At 47.8% G+C, this 18555-nt stretch overlaps 1 protein-coding gene across 4 annotated transcripts in view; it reads left to right on the forward strand.

Annotated features, from left to right (window-relative positions):
- The first annotated feature begins 11460 nt into the window (after window positions 1–11460).
- The window catches only part of CCDC88C (coiled-coil domain containing 88C), a 153257-nt gene continuing 146162 nt past the window's right edge, over window positions 11461–18555 (forward strand). For 2 of the 4 annotated variants that reach the window (XR_013762218.1, XR_013762219.1), the window contains exons 1-2: window positions 11461–11724; window positions 12395–12495. Coding sequence is in view for 1 of the 4 variants with exons in the window: in XM_079129540.1 (XP_078985666.1) it covers window positions 11665–11724; window positions 12395–12495 (161 nt within the window). In the remaining 3 variants the exon portion in view is untranslated. The remainder of the gene's footprint in view (window positions 11725–12394; window positions 12496–18555) is intronic. The other 2 variants (XM_079129540.1, XR_013762220.1) reach the window with 2 other exon arrangements.

Consider the following 18555-nt stretch of genomic DNA (forward strand, 5'->3'; position numbering starts at 1 on the left):
ACCGAGGAGTGGTAACAAATCAAACAAGTGGTCAGAGCAGGTCTGCAGAGCAAACTACTGCCAGAAGGGCGTGCCTTTGGCCCTGGCTAGCGAGCACACTTGGGCAGGCAGTCTGCCTGCTTCCATCCAAGAGGAGGAATCGAGTTGCAGCCTATGTGGTTAGCTAATTTCAAAATGGGGGCGGCAGAGAGAAGGGCCACAGTTAAAATGGCTATAATTGGATCCTAACTTCCCAATTCAGGCTAGATACTATACTGTGAAAATGGACCTCTGAACTTCACATTTCTCACAGCCTCCCAGGTAGCTGGCCCTGCAGATTCGTGTCCTTGTGCCCATCTTATACAGATCAACATTTTACTTTGATACTACTTTAAGTCATGAAGAACTTGCTGCTTTAGATTTTCTTATCACTTCTAAAGCACTACCCTAGAGGAAGGTGATGAGATAACAACTAAACTAACCTATGGTTTTGATTTGGTCTCACTGAGAGAGGAATCTCCAAACCAGGAGCCCAGGGAACTTATTTGTTTGGGCAAAAGATGTGTTTATGTATACAAAGCAAAGAACAACAGTGACTCCTGGTGACAAACCAAACAGCCAGAGTAGCCTGGGAAGAGGTAACTCTCATGCCCATGGACACAGTGGCGTGGCTTGTGCCAAGTTCTGAAGCAGCCTTCCTGCTAAGGCCCCTGGACACAGAATCTGTGTGCTGCTGTACTCTTCGAAGAATGAAAGGAATGCAAAGTAAATAAAAATGGGAAAATACTTAGAAACAGATTTAACAAAAGAAGTGCAATGTTTATATCCAGAAAACTATATATTTTTGGAAGAAACTGAAAAAGATTTGAGTAAATGGACTATCTCCAATGCTTATGGATTGAAGATTTGGTATTGTTAAGGTGGCAATACTCCCCCATTAATCCACGGGCTCATCGCAATCCCTGTCAGAATCCCAGTTGGCTTCTATGGAGATGTTGAAAAAACTGCTTCTAAAATTCATATGGGTTGAAGACAGCTCTGTGGTTGGTCTTGATGCCCAGCACCAAAAAACAAACAAACACTAGACTAACAAAAAACAAGAAACATGGGCTGGAAGTATAGCTCAGGGGTGGAGTACATGCTTGGCCTGTGCACAGACCTGGGTTCATCCCCAGGACTTGCATTTTCAGATTTCAAAACTTAGGGCTGGAGATGGAGCTCAGTGGTGGCATACCTGTCCTCCGTGCTCAGGCCCTCTGTTCCATACCCAGCACTACAACACAGAAACAACAACTCTAGAAAGCAGTGTCAGACAGTGGGTACTGGCATGTAGACAGAGATCAACTGGAGTAGAACTGAATTTTTAAAAGGAAAATCTTGAGTCCACAGTCAGCCAATTTTCAACAGATACTATTATGTGCTGAATTGTATGTACCCAAAATTCATACATGAAAGCCCTAATCCTCACTCCTCAGAACATGACTGCCTTTGTACATAGGATCTTTAAAGACCCTGGTGATTTAGCCCAGGGACATTGTACCAGTGAATTACATCCCCAGCCCTTTTTATTTTTGAGACAGGCTCTCCCTAAGTTGCTTAGGGCCTTGGTAAATTGCTGAGGCTGACTTCAAACTTGTGATCCTCCTGCGTCAGTCTTCCAAGTTGTTGGGGTTACAGGTGTGCGCCACCAACTAAAATGAGCCATTGGAGTAGCATTCAGTTCAACATAAAATGTTCTTATAAGAAGAAGAAATTGGTACACAGACACAGAAGGAAGATCACGTGAAGATGCAGGGAAAAGACACCATCTAAAGCCAAGGAGAAATGTCTCAGAAGAAACCAAGCCTGCTGGACTTTGAGCCTCCAGAATCGTGGGGAAAAAAATTTTTTTTCTGTTGCTTAAGCTACCCAATGTGTGATATTTTATTATTTTAGCTCTAGCAAACTCACAGATTTTAGGACCAAGACTGGTTCTAGAGAACGGAATCTTAATTTTAAGGGATTTCTGGAATTGATTTTTCTAATACGATTAAATTTAAAGGCACTAATGACTTTGAATGAGTTTAATGATTTAAGCAATTTATTTAAATTATTTTAATGATTTCCCAGTAGCAGAGAAAGCATGGATAGTCCATGGCATAATGCAAAGTGAAGATATTGGAATATGACCATTGGCTACTCCTAATCAGATCCTTCTAAGAAGCAAGGTTCTGATATTTGAACATTTTCACCAAACTAACAATAAGAAGATTGACTGACTGAACCTAAGCTCATTGAGCAAAGTGGAACTAGAAAAGATGGACTCTGGCATTTCAATTTCCAGACAAATGCTACATAAATGAATGGAAAGCTTCTCGTTTTGTCCTGAGACCCTGATCTGTAGCTGCTGCAGCTGCGATTGCTAACACCCGGATCTCTAGCATCATCCTGTGAGTGACTGAATTAAAATGCAGGTGGAGCTCTCAACCCTGCAGTGTGTCAACCCAAGGGCATTGATGGGTGCTGCAGACAGAACTGCGTCCACCCCGATCCATATGTTGGTGGCAACCCTCAACGGGACTACTCTTTGGAGAAGGAACCTTTAGGAGATAGTTAAGGTTAAACGAGTCATACTCCAGTAAGTCTGGTGCTCTTACAAGAAGAGGAAGAGACCCTGGTACTCTTGCGTATCCTTGTATATTCAAAGGAAAGGCCATGCAAGCACAGGGCCAGAAGGTGGCCATCTGCAAGCCTGTTGCTAACTTGGTCTTCAACTTCTGGCCCCAGAACTGTGAGAAGTACATTTCTGTTGCTTAAACACCCCCATCTGTGGCCTTTTGTGTCTGAGGTGTCTGAGGAGATGAACCCCGCTTTGGGTAGTTCCATACCAGATACTCCGATTCTCTTCAGGACCCACCCCCACGTCCACCTTTGCTTTTAACCCCATCACTAGACTCGTTCCAGCAAACCTGTAAAGGTGAGGCACAAGGATGGCCCCTTAGAAGGTGGGCTGCACTCCAACAGACAACCCTAGTCCCCTCTGCGTGGGGATGCCTTCCAAGACCACCAGTGGATGCCTGGAACCTTGGCTGGTACCATGTTCTATTATTTAACGCTTTTCCATCTTGACTAAGCACTGGTCACAGTGTAACTGCCACAGTGCGGGATGTGACAGCAAAACCAGCACGAATTGTTCTCCCATGTCACAGACAGAAGCAGTCTCAGCCTACATTTTTTTTTTTTTTCCTTACTGAGAACTTTTACCTTTTCTTTGAAAGGAAGCACTTTATGGCTTCCTTTGACACCTCTGAATTGCCAGCATCCCAACTTTTGACTTTGAAGTCATTATTAAGCCCAAAAAAGGATCACTTGGGACACAAGCACTGAAGTACCACAACAGTAAATCTGATAACTGAGGTGCCTACCCAGTGCCTTCTGGGTGGGTAGCGTATACTGTGTGGATACACTGGACGAGGGACCACTCACGCTCTGGATGAGAACGGGTGGCGCAGAGTTTACTGCACTACTCAGAACATCAGGAAATTTAAACTTCCAAAAATTTTATTTCTGAAATTTTCCATGTTTTCAGAGCATGGATGACCAAAACCACAGAAGTGAACCATAGAGGTACTGTGTATTGTGTGTATGTGTGTGTGCTGTTCCTCTGGACAACCTTAATATAGTTGTGAAGGTCATTCCATAAGGAAGCAATAATCTTTTCCATAAATGGAGCTAAAACAATAGTCAATGCAAAAGAATGATGTTGTGCTTTTGCCTCACGCATATTAGCTCACAATGGATGAAAGACCAAATCCATGTAAGATCAAATCCATGAAATTATTACAAGAAAGCTAAGAGGCAAATGTTTATCATCTTGGAGTTGGAAATGGATTATTAGGTATGACACATAATCAAAACATGAGGGCAGGGGAGGTGGGTGGCAGAACACTTGCCTAGTGTGCACAAGGCCTGGGTTTGATCCCCAGCACTACAAAAAAAATGGAAGGAGGAAAAGGAAATTAAATCCAAACCAGCAGAAAGAATAAAATAAAGAGTAGAAATCAATGACATTAACGTAAGAAAAATAAAAGCAATATTTTTTCTTTGGAAAAAAAATCAAGTTGATAAAACATCTAGCAAACTGACCACAGGGGAAAAGGAGAGAAAACACAATTAAAAAGAGCAAAAGTGAAAGAGGAACGGAACACCAGCAGTCACTATGGATGTTACAAGGACAATACGGGAGTAGTGGGAACAGGTCTATGACCACACAGTTCACAGCTAAGATCAGATAGAGACATTCTTTAAAGGGTACCAGCTACCAAAGCTTCATCAAGAAGAAACAGGTAATCTGATTGGTTTGTCTCTGTTAGAGAAATTGAATTTGTAAACCGGACCTGGTGGCCTGCACCAATAATACCAGCTACTCAGGAGGCTGAGACAGGAAGATTGTGAGTTCAAGGCCAGCCTGGAAAATTAAGTCAGACCCTTTCTCAAAATAAACTATAAAAAGAGCTGGGGTCACAGCCCAGGACTAGAGCACCCCTGGGTTCAATCCCCAGTACTGCAAAAAAACAAAATTTTAATCATGCCTTCATATAAGTCCTTTATCTCAGCTCAATTGCAGTTAAAAAACCATCCAGCATGGGGCGTGGTGGCACATACCCATAAATTCAGCTCTGGAGGCTGATGCAGGAGGATGGCAAGTTTGAGGCCAGCCTCAGCAATTTAGTGAGGCCCTAAGCAACTTAGCAAAACCTGTCTCAAAAAATAAAAAGGACTGAGAATGTGGTTTAAGGGTTAAGTGCCCCTAGGTTCAATCCCTAGTACAAAAAAAAAAAAAAAAAAAAAATTCCAGCAACTAAAGCAACTAACACTTTAGGTCCAGATGTCTTTACTGAAAAATCAAATAAATCAAATTCTACCAAATATTCAAGAGAAAATAATGGCAACTGTACCAAAGTCTTCTAGGATACCAAGAGGAAGGAATTGTACAAGGCCCTGGGTTCAACCCCAGCACTGAGAGGGATCACTTCCCAATTTATTTTACGAAGGTCAGCATTACTTGACCCCCCCCCACAAAAGACATTACAAAAAGAGAAAACTATAGACCAACACCCCTCATGAATATACATGTGAAAATTCTCAATGAATCTCAACTAATTCCTAGCAAATTGAATCTAAGGATGCATAAAAGTAATAAATCCTGATGGTAACCAAGGTTCATCCCAGGAATGCAAGGCTGGTTCAACATCTGAAAGTTAATTAATGTAATTCACTACAATGATAAATGTGACTATATAACAATATGTAAATTTTTGTACAAACACAAACACCAAAAGCAAACTAGGAAGACAAATCATAAACTGGGCAGAAAATATGGCAACATATGGCATGAAAGGGCAAACCCCCTAATCTCTAAGAAGAACCCTTAAAAATGTTTAGGTTGTCCAAAAATCCTACAGAAAAATGGACAAAAGGCATTGGAACACTCAGTTCTCAAATAGAAATATTGAAAAGTGGCTTATAACCATGATGCCGAAATTCCCTCACAATTAGGGAACAGCAAATTACAACTGCAGGAGTCTCCACTTCTCCTTGATGGGATCACAGAGTCGTGGAAGCCCAAGGGTGCCCTCTACTGGTGAAGTGCGGCTGCCCTCTACTGTTGATGCTTCAATCAGATCCTCTGCTCCAGCATAAAAGGTGTTTTCAGAACCCCATAGTTAGGATCCCGGTTCAGAGCCTGCACCAGAACCTGAAAATGCTTGGTCCTGTTCAGTACTGGCTGTGAGCAGAGAGTCTGAGGTCGCTGTTTTGAGGGCAAGGACTTGGAGTCCACTCTCTGGAGTTTTTAAAATCCCCTTTTAAAGCTCTGTTGAACATGTGCCCTTGCTTTGGTGTTCCACAAAACTCTTCAGCCTCACCTATTGATGTCACACGTGGAAACACAGCACAGGTTTGGAGTTCTGGAAGGAACCACCCTCTTTCCTTTTCCTTGCTTCTTCCTGTCATTTACTAACTCACCCAGGGCCACCTGGGTGTTTCCGCCATTGCAAACCTGTTTCCCTTCCATTCCCTGCAGATGTCTGATGCCAGGCACCATGAACATGTTCAAGTTTGGATGTGTCCTCTAGCCCCGTGCATTTACAGCAAGTGTTACCAAACTGAGGCTCATGCTGGAGGCTGGCTGGCAAAGAAAGGGTGAATAGGAGCAAGTTTTCTGGAGTTTTCTTAAAGTGTCCAGGAATCAACAAGAGATCCTGTTAAAATGCAGATTCTGATTCAAACAGGGCTTGAGGGATCTCCATCTTGTGGGTGGCCACTAGAGAAATATGAGTGGTGGCGTGGTAGAGGACGCCATGAACCCAGCTGCTTAGGAGGCTGGGGCAGGAGGATCACAGAGTTCAAAGCCAGCCTCAGCAACTTAGTGAGGCCCTAAGCAACTCAGTGAGACCCTGTCTCTAAATAAAATATTCAAAAGGGCTGGGGATGTGGCTCAGTGGCTAAGGTCCCTGGGTTCAATCTCCGGTATCAAAGAGAGAGAGAGAGAGAGAGAGAGAGACAGAGACAGAGACAGAGACAGAGAGAAATATGGGTGGGCTCCCCAGGGCTGGTGGCAACTCATTCTTCCTCTCCCATCCCCACCCCCCTTAGAGCAGTGCCTAGCCCTCTTCCCCGCCCACAGCTCCAAGCGGGCTCTGCTCGTCCCTCACAGGGATCACTGCTGAAGTCTCCTGATTTATCTCTGCACCTTTCCCCCTTTAATGCATTTCTCGAGGTTGTACAGAGATGAGTTTCCTGAAACACAAACCCACTTAAGGTCTAGTTCAGTCTCAGCACTTCCGTTGACTCCCCTTCTTAGGATAAAGCCCAAACTCTTGCCTGGGCCCAAGAGGCCCCTTGCAAGAGGTTCCGGCCTGCCCCACCAGCATCCCCTCCCTCTGCATCTTATCACCTGGGGTTCCCTTCATACATATTCGCCCATGGGTGCCCTCTGTTTGGAATATTGTGCTCAACTCTGCAAGGAATATTCTTACTTATCCTTCTATGTCCTGGGAAAATATCGCCTCAAAGCCTCTCCAGAATCCCTAAAAGAAGCACGAGTCAAACACACCCTCCTTTACACTATTTCTGGACCTTATCAAGCTTCCCAAGATGCTTTCTAGCGGGGTGTACCCTGAGTTAGCTCTTCGGGAGGCTGAGGCGCAAGGATTACTTGGGCCCAGGCCAGCCTGGGTAACATAGTAAGACCCTATGTCAAAAAAACCCAGCACCACCATAATGATAATTTAGAAGCATGACGTCGTGCTATGCATCCCAAGCCTCTTCAAGTCGGGGCCACCTGGTCTTCACTACGTTCTCAGAGAACACAGTTCTGAGCCAACACACAGCTTCACCACACAGCCTGTGTCTCAGAATGTGTAGTCAGCAAGAGAGAGTCTGGACCTGCTCAGAATGGCTGGCTCAACCCAGTCCCAAATTGGCTGAGAAAATTTAGGTAGGTCACCTGCCTCTTCCATTGAAATGCTATGATAACCAGCAATATTATTTACACGAGGATGCTTTGAAAAAATGTCAAGTGCTATGGGAATTTTAATGATTTAGTAGCTTTAACAATCATTTAGGACATGCCAGGCACTTCACCTAGATGGTTCCGAGTCCTCACTACAGTCCTGGGAGATTGACAGTAATAGCCAAATTGTGCTGACAGGAAACCAGGGCTGAGAAGCCAAGAAATTTGTTTTGAGTTACACTGTCAATGGGGCAGAGTCCGGACTCAGCCCCAGAGGTCTGCTGGCTCCAAACTGATGCATGTAAACCTTCCTCATGCGAAATTATATTGTCTCATCTACTAATCCAGCTTAATAATAAATTGTTTCATTTTTTCTTTTTTCACTATTGGGATTGAAGCCAGGGCTTCACACATGCAAGGTGAGCTCTCCACCACTGAACGGCATCCCCAGCCCCGAATTTTAATCATTTTTATCAGTAGGTAGGTAGGTATTAAAAATGCTGAAATTTAACTTTGTGTTCATTTCTTACTCCTTTTTGAGAATAGGTTGGTGTCAGTTGACTTTGCATTGCTGTGACCCAAACACCTGAAAAGAACAACTTATAGGAGGGTAAGTTTATTTCAGGCTTAAAGTTTGAGAGGTTCAGTCCATGGTCAGCTGATTCCATTGTTCTGGGGCTGAGATGACAGAGAATATCATGGCAGAAGGCATGGCAGAGGGAAGCTGCTCAGCTAATGGCAGCCAGGAAGGAGGCGGGAGGGAGACACCCAACACATGAACTTTTCAGGGGACAGCTCATGCCCAAACCATAACAAGATTTGTGTTGTGTCTGTGTGTGAGTGCAGTGCCAGGGATAGAAGCCAGGGCCTCTTACACAGTTCATGTCTTGTTCAAGGTGCTTAACACAGTGTCTAGCTAATAATAATGAATCCATTAGTAGTACAGTCCTAACTCTAAAATAGGAATAATGATAGCACCTATCACATGGGATTGTTGTGATTATTAAATGAGTAAAATGCTTAGAATACTGACTAAAAGAATAAATACTCCATTAGTATTCGCTGTAAGTTATTGTTAGCCTTTAAGTTGAACCATTTGAAATGGTGATTTTTTATAGGCCAAAGTTTGACAAATAGCAGCAATTTCACATGGCTCAACCTGTATCTTTCAGAGAAAGTAAGAGGCAGAAGAAAATGGTTAAAATGTTTACTTGAGCATATTGTCTTTCAATATCACATTTATTTACTTTTTTTAAAAAATTTTTTTAGTTGTTGATGGGCCTTATTTATTTTTATTTTATTTTATTTTTTGGGGTGCTGGGGATCAAACCCAGGGCCTTGTGCTTACAAGGCAAGCACTCTACCGACTGAGCTAACTCCCCAGGCCCCCTTATTTATTTTTATGTGTTGCTGAGGATCAAACCCAGTGCCTCACACATGCTAGGCAAGCACTCCACCACTGAGCGACAACCCCAGCCCTCCATATTATATTTAAACTTCCATATTTCCATGTTTTAGTGTATTATTGCCTATTCTTTGAAAAAAAGCCTTTAAAGCAGTTGGCTGGAACATAGATGTTCTCTTAATGCATCCATCCCCAAAGTCTCCAAATCCTTGATTTTGTTCCTGAATTTCACAATATTAACTTTTTTCAATATTTTAAGAATTTTCTAAAATGTCAAATCTGTGACAGAATATAAAACCATCATAGAATATTATATTTGTCATAGGTTTGTTTCATTATTTTATACTGATTTATGCAGGAATGTATTCTTATAAAGCCTTACTTAAATCTCATAGTTAAATGACAAAGTTAAATGAATCCAACTGAGAACTGACCATTTAGAGAATAAGGACATTTGTGACTAACTTGAAATACCTATTCAACTTTTCCTCCTTCTCTTTCTGTATGGGGTGAGGTGGGGGATGGAACCCAGGGGTGCTGAACCACTGATCCACATCCCCAGTCCTTTTAATCTTTTTATTTTGAGACAGGGTCTTGCTAAGTTGCTTGGGCCTTGCTAAGTTGCTGAGGCTGCTCTCAAATTTGTGATCCTCCTGCCTCAGCCTCCTGAGCTGCTGGGATTATAGGCGTGTGCCACCATGCCCGGTGTCTGCACCCCTTCTTATGCATCACCTTGAACTTCAAATTTACCTTGTGAAGCCCTAGTACAGGAAAAAATGTTCTTATTCTGATTTCACAGATTAAAGACTTGTAAGAAATAGCTGGCCCAGGTCACCCTGTCCTTTGAAGCCTTTCAACACCTAACCTGGGTACCATCCAGTTCACCTGCCTGGTTGCCTCACAGGGAACAAGGGAGCAGATTAAATCCTTTGATGGGGTGAAGCAGCCCAGCCAGGGAATGGTGGTGGGTGGACACATCTATGATCATGAACCACACAGCGAACTGACCCAGAAGAGAAATTCCTGAGGTGGCTGCGGCCCAGGACTGTCAATATCCCCAGGGAGAAATTTCCACACCACGATGGGAAATGTCTTACAATTGTCACAAAGCATTTGTCCAAAGCATTTCTTAGGCTTATTAGATAAATAACCTTTACAAATTGAGATTAGTATGAGAAAAACCCTGGCCACCCAGCACTGCTTACTTCTCAGTACAGGGACTGACAAGAAAGATGGATGTGGACACACGTAATATTTGTTTTCTAACCGAGTTGCTTTGTGGACAATTAAGGAACTCTTCTAATGAATTTCTGATGCACGCCCGCCCCCCAAACAAGTAGTCCCCAAACTTCAGTGCCTCGGCAGTCTCTGTCTTTTCTGTTACCTTGACTTGCACACTTCAGAGACTCCCAAGTGCGCCCTAGGCCTCCGGGGAAATCTCACATTCACACCCTCACCGCCAGAAGTAGGCTGTAATGCCACAGGTCACCAGCAGATGTCGCAGCCTCAACACTTGACGGGGCCAACTTACAAAATGACTAAGGAGCTAACCGGCAGCGATTGAGTGCCTTCTGTATACTTGCTAAGCCTTACGCTAGGCGCTTCAAGTCAACCTCTCACCAGTTGACTCATCTGAGAAACGGTTTACAGTCAGGATTAAATTCGTCAAGTCGCATATTGTGCTTCTAACAACGACTGGATAGTGGTGTGAACATTATTACAGGTGGAGGTCTAGTGGCAGAGATTGGCCTGGAATCAGGGCTCTGGGGCCTCGATCTTCGCTCTGCATCGTCCCGCAAAGCACTTGTCTTAGCATGGGGGTCCTGAGGGCTTGCCTTCCATCCAGCCAGGGATCCTTGCCCTTTTCCTGTCTCCTGCCAACTAAACTGTTATGCAGGTGGTTTGTGGGGTGAAAGGTGGGTAGAGTCACAGGCAGGGGTGTGTCCAGGTTTGTGCGGCCACATCCTGGGCTTCCTGCAGGAGCTTCCGGAAGACAGGTAGCCCGGAAGGTGGCACAGGTGGGGTTCAAAGGCAGCACTCTTACAGCCTAAACTCAACCTAAACTTTCCTCTTTGCTCTCTGGGCCCGAGCCCCGCCCCGCCTGCCCTTGGGTCAACCCCAGCACTTTTCCCGCGCCTGGCACAGCCGTGGGGCGCGCGGCTTCGGCTCTCTAGCCACAAGCCTGGGCGGGGCCTCTTGGCAGCCATCTAGGGGCCGCACCTGCCGGGACCCTGCGCCGGGTGCGTGCGGGCGGCGGCCGGGGGCGGCCTCGCAGGGCAGGCGTCCAGCTCCGGGCGCGCACCGGTGCCCACGCACCCCAGCCAGCACGTGGCGTTCGGGGCCAGCCGCAGGCGCACGCGCGCAGGGAGGCGCCACGTGCTGGGGCCCCACGCGCGGGACGGCTGCGTTCGGCGGGGCCCACGTGCGGGACGCCGGGCCGGGACTCCCACGTCCGCGCGCCTGCCGGCCGCCCGCGGCCCGCGCAGCCTCCCCACACCGGGGCTCGGGCGCAGGCACCGCGAGGCGGCGCGCCGGTCGCCCAGGGCCGCCGAGGGGCGGGGCCGCCCGCATTGTTCCTCCCCGAGCGGCGGGCCCTCCCCTTCCCCCAGCCCCGGGCGGGGCGCGGGGCCGCCGGAGCCGCGGAACGTGGGCTCGCGCGCCCCGCCTTTGTCTCCCGGGCGCGAGCCGCCGCAGCCCCCGCCGGCCGCTCGCTGCCGGAGCCGCTTTGTGCCGCGGCGCGGGGGACGCGGGCGCGGGGCGCGGAGCCGGTGGGCGCAGCCTCAGCATGGACGTGACCGTCTCGGAGCTCATGGAGCTCTTCCTACAAAGCCCCCTGGTGACCTGGGTGAGTGCGCCGCCTCCCCGCCCCTTTGTTGGTGCACCCGCGCCTCTCCCGCCGGGCTGGGGTGCCCACCCGGACGCAGCGGACACAGCAAGTGGCTGCCGGCCGGGGTCGGGCGGGTGTCTTGCAGTCCGGGGGCGCTGGACTGCGCGCTCGCGGCTGGGCCGGGGCCCAGCGGGTACACCTGTTTCCGCTGGGTGCTGGGCTGGCGGCCCCGGGACCGACGGGGTCCGAGTGGTCCCTTCCGGAAAGGACCCTACTCTCCGCAAAATACCCTCGTGGGTTTCTGAACCCCTAGACCAGCCGGTGGGTGGCGGTGACGGGTGGGGAATGGGGGACGCCAAGTGGGAACGTGAACAGGCTGGGGTGGGCACACTGCTTTCCAATGGATCTGAGACGTGAGAAATTTATTGAAAAGTCCCCCCTTTTCCCCCGCGCTCTCGGACGCTGGAGAAAAGTGACTGGGAAGTTTTGCTCCTCCTGCCTTGCGTCCGTTGCCCGGAGCCGGGAGGGGACAGAGGCCTGGGAGAAGGGTAGGCTTGGTGCGTGCTGAAGTGTGCGGGTGACCCGCTTGTGTCCACACTGCCCTAGCCCACCTTTGCCCACGGAACTTTCGATGGTTTGTGCCTGTGGGTGACTGCCTGCCTTTCTCTGCTCTTCCACCTCCCCGCAGGTGAAAACTTTTGGCTCGTTTGGAAGCGGCGACCAGGACGACTTGACTTTGTATATGGATTTAGTGGATGGCATCTTTTTGAACCAAATCATGTTGCAAATGTAAGTTGGGGGAACGATGCTGTAGAACGTTTTAAGACTGTAGACATGGAATGCAGGGTGGCAAGGGAGGGGCTCTGTGTTGGAGGGACACCCATATCTCCGTGGTACACGTACTTTTGGCTTTCTTGGCAGCTTGTTGGATGAAGGAAATTTGGAGTGGGCTGTCATTCATGAGGTGTAGATAGTGCAATTGACTTCAGACTCAAGGACTTCACTGTGGTTTGAGCAATGAAATGAAAAAAGCCCCCTTTCTTTTGGGGGGCCCTGAACCGTAGCGGAGAGTGTCTTGTTACAGGAAGTGTCAGGGGTGGGCTGGGAGCATCTGAGGGTGACTATAAGGTTTCGCTTTAGGTTAGGACTCTGCCTGAGTTCCCTTAGGTTTCCTTTATCAGTTGTTTCCAGGAGCAAGTGCATTTTATTAGGTCCCTTTGCATGAACTGGATTTAGAGTCACCATGTTCGGAGGTGCACAGGAGAGTCAGATCTGGGGTACTCTTTGTGTGGAAGCATGTTACTTAAGCAGCGTCTTGGTAGCAGTTAGACTTGCTAATGTGTATGTTTGACCACATCCTATGCCTGTTGCTGAGTTCTTCAGCGCCTGTCTGCATCTGATTGACAGCCTGTCACGATGTAGGTGTTGGCTCCTACAGCTGCATTCTGTTTTTAACTCAGAAACTGCAAGGAACATATTGGAACTGAGTGTCAGTGTGATTCACAGGCTCTTAAGCAGAGTGAAACATCCCATGTTCCCTGTGGATCAGCCCCTTGGCTCACCTACTTGCCTACGACCAAGCAAGTTGTCATACTTGAGCATAAACCCATTAACTGCTCAATTTGTGGCCTGTGAAGGAGATTGAGCAGTTCTCTCTGGCATATCCAGAAGGTATAAATGAAAGCTAGGTGATAGATCCTGCCTAAAAAGGTCTGTTCACAACATTTTCCTGTTGCATTGTTTCTTTTGTTTTCCTGTCATTTGGTGTCATGCTGTGGGAGAGACCCTGCCATCTTAAGATTTTTTTTAAGGTGCTTCTAATCTCACTGATCGTCAGTATTTAGTAGATTCTAAAAAGACAAATCTGCCGTCAGCTTCGACTGCGTTTCTCAGAACGTTGATGAAAACGAGTGTTCCTGGGGCCGAAGAGCTCTGGCAGTTCTCCCCACATTCTGCTAGACTCCCCAAATTGCTGGGTTCCGTTGGTGTAATGACCAAACTTCAACCTGTCCTTACCCAAGCGAGCCTGAGACTGTTTAATTAAAAAAGCAGCAGTGTCCCCTTGCCTTTTCATTCAGCTTTTACACCCAGGCAGCCTGAGAACAAAGGCCCCAGGACCGCTTCTCTCTTCTTCCCTGACCTTTGGAATTCCTGAAGCGTTTACCACTGGCTTGTAAATCAGGGAAGCCTGTTGGGCCATTCCTTTGAGAAATGCCAGCTCATCACTTGTTCACATTTGGCCTGCGGCTACATTGAGTTGAAGGGCTGCGTCCCTCTCCTGGCAGTTTTAAAGGATATTTTCTCCTCTGTGATCAGCCAAGGTGATCATTCTGCAAGTGGGAACCCGGCATGCTTGTAGCTCTCCTGGGTCCCTCCAGGTGAGTCGGCATGAGGAAGGTGAGGAGTGGCTTTCCAGAAGGAGGAGAGAGGGGAGAGTGGGTGGGCACAGGACCACCGCAGCACCAGGTTGCCTACAGGGGGATCAGAAAAACCCAGTTCCAGGCAGTGGGTCAGAGTTGTGTCTGGAAGTGGTTGTAGATTGGGGCATTTTGTGGGGGTTGGGGGGGTCGTGTTTGAAATGGTCTATAGAATATGTTTTACTTTCCTAAACTCCTCAAGCTGTGACTTAAGACAACAGCTGCAGGACCTGGTGGCACATGCCTGTAATCCCAGCTCTGGAGGCTGAAGCAGGAGAATCACAAGTTTGAGACCAGCCCTAGCAACTTAGCAAGGCCCTGTATCAATATAAAAAATAAAAGGGGCTAGCTAGGGATGTGGCTCAGTGGTTAAGTGTCCTTTGTTTCCATCCCCGTTACCAAAAAAACAACAAATAAACAAAAACAACCCCCCACAATTTCACTCTGTAGAAGTTACTGTGATTTATAAAGAAATAGGGGCTGGGACTCAGACTCAGTGGTAGAGCACTTGCTTAGCATGGCCAGGCCCTGGGTTCAATCCCTGGTACCATAGAAGTTAAGTAAATAAAAGAACTCCTGCCCCACTGTTGGCCAGCCTGGGTGGCCAGCCTGGGTTTGAACCCTAGGTCTCCCTCCTGCTAGTACTGTGACATTGGACATGCCACGTGGTCTCTCCATTTCCCATCTGTAGCATGGGACATGCAGCTCTTCTCTAGCCTGGAGTGCTGGTTGTTGGCTTGGGTGAGATGACGTGCCAGCCCTGGGCCCAGGGCTCCTGCTCAGTTACTCACCTACTGTCCAGAAAAGACGAGAGGCTCCCCATTGGAGTTTGCTTTTCAGTCTCCTGTTCCCCACGTGCTCAGTCCCTAAATGACTATGATTTGCAGCCCCAGCTGTCCTGACGAGGTCTGTAGGGAAGCTGGGCCCTGGGCACAAGGCCTGGCCCACGGCCGATTCCGTACGTCAGCAGGGCCTCAGTTTTCCCTTCAGGCCAAGGAGCAGGTAAGCCTTATATCCCTTGCTGGAGGCCGAGACTGTGCTGGGCCACTCTGGTCAATGCTCCCCAAGGTGGTAGGCCCCAGGAAATGGCGAGCAGTTTTGCTGGCTGGGTTGCACAGGGGGTGGCAGATAAGAGGCTGTTACTTAACACTCCAGAGCCATCTGGAGGCTGGCTGGGGGTGGGGGTCATGTGACTGCACCTGGCCATTGTCTCTGGCAACCCTAGAAGGCTGTGGTAGTAGTCTCTTGGCCCTGGCCTCCTGGTGACATCAGTGTCACCTGGAAGCAGGAAAACCCTGTGGGCTCAGCTTTCAGGGGAGGCCCAGGTACAGGAAAGTTCCTGAGTGAGAGTGACATTCAGTGGCCTCTCAGGGGATGCCCCGGACGGCCTTGAGTTCTCAGTGAGCACCCTTCTCTGGGCATCCCCATCCCCAAGGATGGATTCACTTTGCGGTTTGGATTCTCTTGTAGGAAATTGCTTTAGAGTCTTGACCTTAGTGTCAGACAGACAAATGTGTAGCCTCACTCTACCACTTACTAGTTCTGTTAGGTCGGACAAATGACTCTAGCCCTCTGAGCCCGTTCCCTGATGTGTAGTGAGGGCTAGAAGATCAGAGATGGGAGAGTAGTGGGTGAGATGATGTGTACGTGAAATGCACCACAGATGTCAGTCGTGGTCCTTGGGAGCTCGCAGCTGTCCGGGCATGTGGGCTTACCTGTGCCTGTGCATCTGCTGGGGCTCAGGGGGAGGTACTGCTGGTTTTGATGTGGTCACTATTCAGTGCAGTGGGAAAGTTGGGGCTCAGGTGGGGAGCTTGTGCCCTTGTGCGGGTGGCAGTGAAGTCAACTCTTTGTTCAAGCTCCTTCCCGTTTCCTGGTGCTGGCTGCAAAATCAGGGTAATTTATTAACTTTTCAGAGGTTGGAAGCACCCTCAGGCCAGTGATGAATTTCTTCAGCTTCTAAAAGGCATTTGAAGGCTTATCCCCTGGCCCCTGCTCCAATATTCCCATTTTGCAGATGCAGAAGCTGAGGATAAAAGGGCAAATACTTGTTGATTGAATGAGTTGTGTTGTGCAAAAATGTTGGAGCAAAAAGATATTTCCTTAGGATCGAAAGCAGCCCCACCCCAACCCCTTTTATTTCCACGGTGCTGGGGATGGAGCCCAGGGCCTCCGCAAGTGCTCTACCACTGAGTTACATCCCTGGCCCAGTAATTTCCTTTTTTGGTTGTAGCCTATAAATAACAATCTTCAAGAGGGCTTTGAGTCCTTAAAAATTACACAAAAAATTTATGTTCATTGTAGGAGAATAGTAGCATGCAGAGGAGCAAAATAAAAATTGCCTGTAATTTTGTGATGTGTAGTGGTAGCAGTGCTAATATTCTGGTGCCTCCCAAATGTGTGTAAGGTGTACATTGATACGTCTTTGATATATTTTTATATGCATATGGGCCCATGCTGTTGTCATCTAGCATCTTTTTTTTAACCTGTAATATTCTGCAGACCTCTCTCTATTGGCAATTCATAGTTGCTTCTTTTGTTTTTTTTTTAAACAATTTGATTTTTTCATACCTTTATTTTATTTATATATATGCAGTGCTGAGACTTGAACCCAGTGCCTCACACATGCTAGGCAAGCATTCTACCGCTGAGCCACCACCCCAGCCCCAGTAGTTTTTTGACTTGGTCTTAAAATTTGGGAAGTCTTTCAAACATGACCAGAAGTTAGAAGCAGCCTTTCCCAAAGGAGGGGACAAGGTTGCTGTAATCCTAAATTCTAATCCTCTTTAGAGTCTAGCAAGAGTTGACTTCCTTTTTTTCCAGTTAGAAGTTTTTATGCAAAGGAAGCCCTGGGGGCCCCACACCTTGAACTTGGAACTCCCCAACTGTCTGCCCCACAGGCACATGTCTTTTTCCTGTCCTCTGAGGTCCTGATGCAGGACTAGGGCTTTTGTGTCTGGGGCTGTGGTGTAAAGATCTGTGGCTTTGGGGAAATGCAGTAGTTATGATCCAGTCTTCCTGGCATCAAAGCCAAGTGCAGGCCACCCAGCCTTGGGCTTCATGGAATGATGGCCTTCAGGGCTGGAAGGACCCTGTGGTCATTTTGCAGATGAGCACACTGAGGCCCCGAGAATTTTGGCTGGCCTGGGAGCCTGGATAGAAATCTGTCTATGCCTCTGACTCCCATTTTGTGCAGCCCAGATACACGGGGTCGCGGGGGCACTGGGCGGTGGTGCCTGAGACACGCTTTCCTTCACCAGGGGTGAGCCTTTGTTTTTCATTTGTTTCCTAATAACCTTTCTGTACCCAGGGAGCTTTGGTTAAATGAGGGAGTACTAATGATCACAATAATTAGTCTAATTAGTCATATAGCAAATGTCAGGGTTTCCTCGGATGGTGTTTCAATTAGTTCTTTCTTCCCAGAATTGGGGAGAATGGAAGCAGGGATGGTCTGAGGCAAACACCATGTGCTATGAGGACCGCCCGGGTCCCTGGCCCTGGGCGTGCACAGTGCCTTGCTAGGCGTGCAGGATATGCGTAGTGTATGCCGAGCTTTGGGCTCCTGGCACGCTGGCACTGGCCCGTCGGACCTACCTGGAATCTGGGACTGTAATAGCGTTCGGCAAAGAAAGCCCCACACGCTCTCCAGGTGCTGCTATGTTAAGCAGCACGTTTGTCACTGTGGAATTGCCTCTCAACTCTTCAAGGTGGCTACTACAGTCAGGGGAGGGGAGTTGCACCTATAAGAAAAATTATTTTGGAATGCTAGAACCCTCTGTAGCTAACATGCCTTTATGTTGAAATTCTGAATGCCACCTCTTCCTAAATTAATTTCAAGGGAACTGTAAACCTTTATTTTCTCAATAGCGAATGGCTTCAGGAGGAACGTGGGACATGTAAACGACTTGGCCAGACTCTGTCACTGTGTGGGGACAGTGACAATTGGACGGAGGTCCTCTGGGTGCCCAGTGTGGCAGATGTGGGATGACCGCATAAGTCCATGGCTGGTTATTGTGTGCAAGGGGTCTGTGCGCTCAAGACGCTGTGTCGTGTATACGTCAAATATTTACTTAAAGGTTAAACTTTAAACAGCTTGTGTTACAAAAAAGCATTGTACTGCCAACAGCTTTTGACATGATTTTGATGTATAGGATTTTTTCCTTCTGTTTCTCAATTTTGGATTAATTGCTGATTTTTTAAGGAGTCAGTCAATTTGAGACGCGCTTCCTTGACGCCCACGCCAGCCCCAGGAGGCTCTGCCCTTTTATCATGGGGAGGATGACAGATGAAACCCCATAGGTGGGCCTTCAAGTTAGATGTCAGGCTTTGGAGGTGTCTTGGGACAGGGACTGGAGGGGAGACCTTTGTCATGACAAGCAGTGCAGCTGAGGAAGGTGGGAGCTGCCTCTGGCTTCTGAGCCACTTCTCCCAG

This window comes from Sciurus vulgaris, assembly GCF_902686455.1.
Source record: "Sciurus vulgaris genome assembly, chromosome: 2".
Taxonomy (NCBI): Eukaryota; Metazoa; Chordata; class Mammalia; order Rodentia; family Sciuridae; genus Sciurus; species Sciurus vulgaris.